The following is an 8,229-nucleotide window of genomic DNA, read 5'->3' on the forward strand; positions in this document are numbered from 1 at the left end:
GGCTCCACCTGCGCGCGCTGATGGGCACCCGCGCCCGCCACTCGCGAGCACGTTGCCATGGCACCGGGGGGCCGCTGCGCCTAATCCTTTACTGTGGATCCCTTCACTACCCTCTAGTCCTGCAGTGGGAACCGTGGGCCTCGGATCGCAGCTGCTTGGAATTTGGGTCCCTCCTCGGAATGCTTGTGCTTGTGACCTCTGGCTTAGGCTCTGGGTCATGGCTTCTTCCTGCTAACTGAGCAACAAGGGGGGTTTAATGGCTAAGAAGGGCGGCCGTTGTGATCTCTCTGCAGCTAGGCTAGTCTAGCACGAAAAGCCCCCCCTCCCCCGTTTTGGGTTGCCTGTGAAGATCAGAAGCCTTTGGTCACATTTACTGAATCCGGCCAGTTGAGTTAGGAATTACAGACACCCCTGTCCCACGCGCGCGCGCGCACACATATATATACACACACACACACACACACACACACAAAACCTACTGTGGATTAAGCCCAGCGCTGATACACTGAGCTGTGTCCTGGACCTTTATTTATTTATTTTTAATTTTGAGACAGGGTCTCACTGAGTTGTTTGAATTGCCCATATTGGTCTGGAAGTTGCCACCCTCCTGCCTCAGCCTTACAGACTGCTGGGACTGCAAGTGTGCGCTACCACACCCAGCTTTTTTTAAAAATCGGTAATCATAGGATATTTGTAAGGATTTAATGCTAAAAGAACTGGGGAACATAGAATCAAACTTTTTTCCATAGATATTTTGGAACTATTAAGGAATTTATTTTTTGACACCAGGAATCAAACTCAGGGCCCCTCGCTTGCCAGGCTGCACTGCTTAGCTACATCCCTGAACCCTATTAAGGAATTTAGAAGAGATTTAGGAATCATTTTCTCCAAAAGCAGTAGCTTTTGGATTAACCCTGAGGTTAACCCTGAGGCCGAGGCAGGAGGATCAAAAGTGTGAGGCCTGCCTAGGCAACAAAAAATAAAAGGGCTAGGGATGTACCTCAGTGATAAAGTGCCCCTAGGTTGGATCCCCAGTACTGGAATGAATATGTATCATCTGTCATTGTTACAGGGGCAGGTGGGCCCAGAGAGATTAAATTCCTTCCCCAGGTAACAGTGCATTAGCAGGAATGTCAGCATTTGAACTCAGATTCCTAACTCCGGGTCCTGTGACTGTTTCCTTTGGTGATTATTCTTCTGAACTTCAGAGAAATATGGGCTGTGTGTCCTTGTACCCAGGGGTCAACCTCTTGGTAACTGATCTAAACCTGAGACTAGGGCTGACAGCATAGTTCAATGGTGAATGCGTGCTCACCAGGGAGCACGAGACCAGGGATTCATTCCAACCACCAAAAAAAAAAAAATGAAATAAAATAGCAGGGCATGGTGCTGCACACCTATAATCCCAGCATTTGGTTTTTTGTTTTGTTTTGTTTTTGGTACTGGAGATTGAACTCAGGCCTTTGTGCTTGGGCAGCACCAGTGAGCTAAATCCCCAGCCCTTAATCACAGCATCTGGAAGGCTGAGTCAGGAGGATCACCATGAGTTCAAGGCCAGTTTGGGCTGTATCATGTTCAAATTCAGCCTGACTGCAGAGTGAGATTTTGTCTCAAAAAACCAAAATAGGGCTGGGGATTTAGCTCAGTGGTGCCACTGCCTGCCTCACAAGTGCAGGGTCCTGAGTTTGATCCCTGGTACCAAAAAAACCCTACCAAAATAATTAATAATAATAATATTAATAGATGGGGACCATGGCAATCAGTGAACTGGAGATGGGAAACCCAGTCCCTTGCCTAGTGGGGAGCTGACTTTCTGTGGTGTAGATGCCTGTGCCCTGGGACTCTCTGCCACTCTCCAAAATGCTGTACAGTGGACCCTTGACTTACAAACTGTTTGTTCTCGAGGGCTGATTGTAACTCAGATTGGTCAGTTGAAGGCTCAGGCTCCTCTACACAGCCTTCAAAGTCTCTCCTGTACACAGGCAGATCTCAACTGTGTCCTCAGAGAGACACTGGCCCAGGATTTCTCACTTAACCCCACATGGGAAATAGTAATAGTAATAGCAATGTTTCTTCCAAAACTGTTTAAAAGTTAAATCTGTATCTGAGACCATCTGGAAGCACAAGCAGTTGGCATTCAGGTTGTAACTCAAGACTAGTTGTAAGTTAAAACAAATGCTAATCATAACCCAAGTTATACCTGGTCGTAACTCGAGAGTGCACTGTATCTTCTAGATAAGCAAAGCTTTGAGACTAGAGGCAGAAGAGCCCTAAAGCAGAGTAATGACTCTGTCCTCCCCCTACTATTTTGGTGCCTTAGCTTTGGAACAAGATGAAAGAGAGGTGGGCAAAAAGATCCTGGAAGAGTACTGGAATGAATGGTTTGGAAATGACTTGAGACAGGAGCACAACACTCATTTATTCATTTAGGGTGTGGGCCAGTTTGGAGCTCTGCCCTGGGGCTGAAGATTTAAAACCCTGAGTTAGGTAGGTCTGGTCCCTGTACTCAAGGAGCTTGGTGAAGAGCAGGAGGAGAGGGATGTGCTGTGTAAATGATGTTTTACTGCTGCATAATGAGAGACTTAATGGAAACCAGAGCCAGGCGCCCAGGGAACCCAGAGGGGCAGCTCCGGAAATGAGTTGGAACAGCAGTATTCTAGCCTGTGCAGCCTGGGAGCTCTGCTGGAGCTCTGCCAGGTTGGTGAGGCCATTACCTTTGTTGGGACAAAGGAATGAGTGAATGAAAGTGCCTGCAGAAATGTGGGCCAGGATGAGTGTTCTCTGGGAAGAAGGGTTACAGGGATCCGGATGTAAGCTCGGGAGTGAGGCCGCCGGGTCAGTCTCCTTCCACTTCAGCAGCACTTAGAAGGCAGCAAGTGCACAAGGAATGTTTGTTGATTGAATGAAAGGGAGAAAAGGAAAAAGGAAGGTATGGGGAGGAAAAAAGGAGAAGGGAGAAAGGAAGTTCAGCAGCTTATGTTATGAGGAGATGGCTGTAATTTGAGTTGGAGCCTGAAATTCTATCCATGGGTAGTGCATGCACATGGGTTCTGGAGGCAGCAGACCTGGGTTCTTGTCCTAGGCTTCACTTAGGGGTTGTGTGACCCTAGCAAATCCTGAACCTCTCTGTGCTCCTGTTTCTCCTATGTAGTGGGAATATAACCCCTCCTGTCTCCCTCTGTAATGAAGGTTAAATAAATTACCCAATGTAAAAGGTCAGCTCAGTGCCTCACTTGTAGTAAGTGCTGAGAAATACTTCACCCATAAGGGTGCAACACAGCTTTCATGTCAGGGTGATATAACTTCCACAGTGAAGTGATGAAGTGTGACTTTTTTTTGGAGACAGGGTCTAGCTAAACCGCTAAATTGCCAAGGATGGAATACAATTCTCCTGGATTTGTACCCAGCCTAAGTGTGATTTCTTTTCACATTTAATCTTTTTGTTTTGTTTTGTTTTGTTTTGTCTTTTGAGACAGAGTCTCACTGTGTAGCCCAGGCTGGTCTCGAACTCACAGTGATCCTCCTGCCCCAGCCTCCCGAGTGCTGGGATTCACATTTAATCTTGAAAGTTCACTTGAAATGATTCTCTGCCAGGTGTGGTGGTGCACGTCTGTAATCCATCACGGTGATTCCTGCCCCAGCCTCCCGAGTGCTGGGATTCACATTTAATCTTGAAAGTTCACTTGAAATGATTCTCTGCCAGGTGTGGTGGTGCACGTCTGTAATCCTACCTACTTGGGAAGCTGAGGCGAAAGGATCACACATCGAAGCCACCGGGGGCAACTTAGTGAGACTCTTGAAATTTAAAAGGTCTGAGGATTTAGCCAGTGATCACTCTGCTCTGGGTTCAATCCTCGGTGTACCTCCAAAATGTTTCTTCAGTTTTGGTAGAAAGGTATGTGACAAGGATCTTTTTGAAATCAGATGAAAGCTCTGATTCTTGCTCCCCAGAAAGGTTGATCTTGGGGTGACTCATAGCTTATAAAGCCCCTGAGGCTGAGGGGCTCCTTGGTCCGGGCCGCTGGCTACAGGCTACCAGGAAAAGGCCCAAGGCAGCACCCTTGAAAGAGGTGCTGGATGGAACAAGCCGGGTCTTGTGGAAACTGGAGATGAGCCCAGGTAGCTGGGCCATCTGGGCCCCATAGTCACCTACCTCCCCGTCACAGCAGGCAGAGTCTATCAGAGCCTGAGAGCTCCCAAGGTCTGACGTGGAGTCCTCCAGCCCATGACTTACCTCAGTGTGCACAGTGTGCTGCTAGAGCATCGTGGGCCTGGATGGCTGGTGTGTGAGACCTTGTGCAGCAGATTTCTGTGTGCTTTAGAGTGGCAGGTGGACACACTGCCATGGGAGGGGCTTTCCTCATAGTGGCGACTCATCTGTCCATACTGCCACCCTCATGGCACTCCTGTCCCTGCCCATGCTTGGAGTCCAGTGTTCCAGCCAACAGGCTCTGTCTTGGAACATGGGTGCAGCCAGCAGGAGATCTCAAGTAACTAAGAAACTTTGGGGTTAGAGAGAGAGAAGGAGGGGGCCAAGGGACGCCTTGGGCCTCTGGGAAGGAAAGTTGACCCCTGGCTTTAACCAGCAATGGTTAGGGCTCTGGGGCTCAAAGGGATTTATGGGAAACATTTGGTGGCAAATGGGGAGACAGATTTCTAGCCTCTTGGAATCCTGAGAACCTGAGAGTCCCCTGGGCCCTTCACCTGCCCTCCACTTGGCCAAGCATCCCTGCCTCCTATTGTAGCTACAGCAGTTCGACAGCAGGAAAGAATCACTGAGCGGTCACTGTGCCCCTTCAAGGTGATGGGTGTAGTTGTCAGCTCCTCTCTGTACCCCCCCCCCAGACAGAGCCCCCTGAACTTTGTTAGGGTGCAGGGGAGTGACAGTGGCAACTTCATGTCCTGCCCTGCCTGGGCAGGGACAGGCTGAGCCCTGCTGTTGCGCCACAGCCCTGTGGGGCAGGGGGTCCCCTCCCAGGGAGTGGGGCTCAGGCCCCAACAAGCCCATGGGGGCGGTGCTGGGTGGCAGGCACACCCGGGCCGGGCAGGCTGGTTCTTCTCCCTGTGAGAGCTGCGGCCTCAGCACCCTGTTTGCAGGAGGCAGCTCAGCCTGGGCAGAGCCAGGAACAGGGTCCTCAGTCGCCACTGGAGATGGGGAAAGCAGTCGAGGCCATGGGACAGCTTTTAGATGGGGTGGAGGGGTGAGTTTGAACATGGCCAGGACAGGGACTGCAGCTAGGACATTGCACATTCACACTGAGCCAGCACGGTACTCACAGCGTGGGTCCTGTGTCCTCCTTTGTCCCAACCAGTGGTTATTAGTACTGTTACACTGGTAGAGTACTGTCAGTATCCCCACTGCAGATGGGGAAACTGAGTCAGAGGGACTGTGTGGCCTGGTTCAAGTAGTGCTCCTACCCCGCACAGGAGCAAGACAAAGGAGCAGGGAGGAGCACAGAGTTTAGGAACCAACCCGATGAGGCCATGTTTTTATGTTCATAGCCAGACCCTGGCTGGAAGCCGCCCCAGAGACCTGAAGGCCCTGTCATTGCTGGCCTTGGTTGGGTGCCCTCTGCTGTGGCCCCAGGACCTGGCAGTCATTGGCTAATTTTAAAGCACGCAGGGTGTGCCAGCTGCTATTGCTTCCCCAGCAAAATATCTCAGTGCCACAGCTGTGGTGCTGCTCGCCCCCCGGGGCAGAGATGGCAGCAGTGTGCCCAGCCAGGCCAGGGTGGGGAGCTGCAGCTGCAGGTTGGCATGGGAGGAAGGCTCGGGGCCACAAGGGGATGGTGGCACGGGGCCAGGCCAAGGGAGCTGGGTTGCAGCCAGCTCATGTCTGCGAGGCCTGCCTGGGCAGCCTGCCAGCCAGCACCCGGGAACGGGAACGAGGAGGGGGCAGAGTCTACTCCAGGAAGGACGGGTGAGACCTCTGGGTTCAAGTTCCGCTGGGCTTGGCAAGAGGCCCCTCCCCATGGGCAGCAAACAAAGCAACAATTCCCAGAGCAGAACTGTGGGAGCCAAGAGCCAGGCTGCCCCGGGTGGGAAAGGGAGCAGGCAGGCCTGGCTCATGGCTGCCACCAGGGGCCATCTATGCCAGAGGACTTCCGCCTGTGCTTAAGGATGGCTGAGGCTCTACCTAGGGATGCTTTCTTAGTGTGCGTGTGTGTGTTTGGGGGTTGGTACTGGGGATTGACTCCAGGATCTTCACATTGAGCTATGTGCCCACCCGCTCTTTTGAAAATTTGAGACGAGGTATTGTTCAGTTGCCTGGGCTGAGCTGAAACATATGTTTGTCCTGCTTCAGCCATCCTGAGTGCTGAGATTACAGGTGGTGTGTTCCACCACGCCCGGCTGATCAGGGGTATTGATAGCTTTCGAGGCCAGTGGTGGCGTGGGCTAAGGCTGTACTATAGAGCTTGCCTTGGCCTGTTACCTTGTGCTGAGCCTGGCAGAGAGGCCACAGGTGGACGTGTTCATTTGCTCTGTATTTGCATTTTCACTCTCTTTATTCCCTTTCTCTGGTATCCTTTCTTGTTTCTCTTCATTCTCTCGCTCTTCCATAACTCCTCTCGATTTTCTTCTTCCCCCAGTGCTACAGATATCATTTCGTTTCTTCTCTTGGTTTCCCTTTCTTCCATGGTATCACAGATAAAGTATAAGTTTATGTACAGTAACATGCACAGATATTACAGCTTGATCCATTTTAACATTTGCATGTACCTGGAAAACCAGCTCCAGATCAAGGAACAGACTGTTTCCTTCACCCCCATGTTTCCTCTGCCTACAGGCACGGGAGTCTGACATCTCTCACCATTGAGAAGTTCTGTCTGGTTCTATTTACGTTGTATTGGAATGTGCTACTTTATTGTTGTGTTTTTTTGTTTTGGGTTTTTTCTTTTTTCTTTTTTTTGAGACAGGGTCTCTGAAGTTCAGGCTGGCCTTCAACTCATTATACAGCCCACGTTGGCCTCGAACTTGCAGCAATCCTGCCTCAGTGTCCCAAGTATTAAGATCAAGGAATACACCACTGTGCCCAGCTGTGATGCACATTTTACCTTTCGTCTGTCTTTGAACTTCTTGGCTGTACATGGGAGAGAACCTCAGAGAGAACAGGCAGGAAGCCCAGGCTGTGGGCATAGAGGAAGTGTTGCTTTTCTCTTTTCTTTTCTGTACTCCTTTTCCATGCTGCCCCCTAAGCACTTTATAAACACCAAGCTGGCTGAGAAAGACTTGCCTCCATCCAAGAGTGGCAGAGGGAACAGCAGACATGTTGTTGGCTTGGGAACCACTCTGTCCACAGGAAGTCAGCTCAAATGAGACTTTTCCCTTTGAGTGGCCCTCCTGGGTTTGTAGTGAGCCAGGCTGCAGTGCCAGGGTGCAGACTGGAGGGCCCGTCCACCTTAGGCCAGCAGGTGGACCTTCAGGTTGTCATCAGCCCCATGGAGTACCCGGAGCACCATGCTAGGTAGTGGGGGTTCCCTGCCGTGGAGTAACTTGCTGCCCAGCTGGCATAAAACATACTTTTGAAGCATGAGCGGCCATGAGGACAATATAATTAGCTACCCAGCAAGGCTGCATCAGCCCCTGCCTCCTGCCCTCTAGGATGAGGATGGCCATCAGACAAGCCCTGTGTTGCCAAGGTGCTCACTTGGGCAGCCTCACCTCCCTGTGCCAAAGGAGCCACTGGGTGCTGGGCCTGGGCCCTCCACAGATACTGGTGGGGCAGGCGGCTGAAGCTCAGTGCTGCTGCAGGCAAGGTCAGTAAGCAGAGGTCAGAAGGAGCCAGTGCTGGGGCCGCCACCTTGATTTTGGCAAGATTTCTTACAGTTTTTTCCCTGATATTCTTGTGGATTATATGGAGACACGTGGGCTGAACAGTGCAGTGAGGAGGACACATAGCTCATGGCTCCAACCACAAAGGGCAGGGATCAAACCTGAGAGAGGTCTCTGCTGGCAGGCCATTCGCCTCCCCTCCCCCACCTCAAATAAAGAACTAAAAGATTAGCACAAGCCAGGTATGGTGGTACTCACCTGTATGGAGGAGGCTGAGGCAGGAGAATCATCGTGAATTCAAGGCCAGCCTGGGCAACATAGTGAGTTCAAGAGCAGCCTGAAGTATATACCAAGACCGTCTCAAAAAACCAAAAATGGGCCAGGGATTTAGCTCACTGGTGCCACGCCTGTCTCATGAGCATAAAGTCCTGAGTTTGATCCCTGGTACCTAAAAAA

General features: G+C 51.1%; 1 protein-coding gene across 1 annotated transcript in view; it reads left to right on the forward strand.

Annotated features, from left to right (window-relative positions):
- The first annotated feature begins 5,786 nt into the window (after nucleotides 1–5,786).
- The window catches only part of Sema4b (semaphorin 4B), a 31,191-nt gene continuing 28,748 nt past the window's right edge, over nucleotides 5,787–8,229 (forward strand). Inside the window, exon 1 of the mRNA XM_010621248.2 lies at nucleotides 5,787–5,920. Within this exon, the coding sequence (XP_010619550.1) occupies nucleotides 5,787–5,920 (134 nt within the window). The remainder of the gene's footprint in view (nucleotides 5,921–8,229) is intronic.

The sequence above is a fragment of the Fukomys damarensis genome, unplaced genomic scaffold (genome assembly GCF_012274545.1).
Source record: "Fukomys damarensis isolate Sample0158 unplaced genomic scaffold, DMR_v1.0_HiC HiC_scaffold_7, whole genome shotgun sequence".
Taxonomy (NCBI): Eukaryota; Metazoa; Chordata; class Mammalia; order Rodentia; family Bathyergidae; genus Fukomys; species Fukomys damarensis.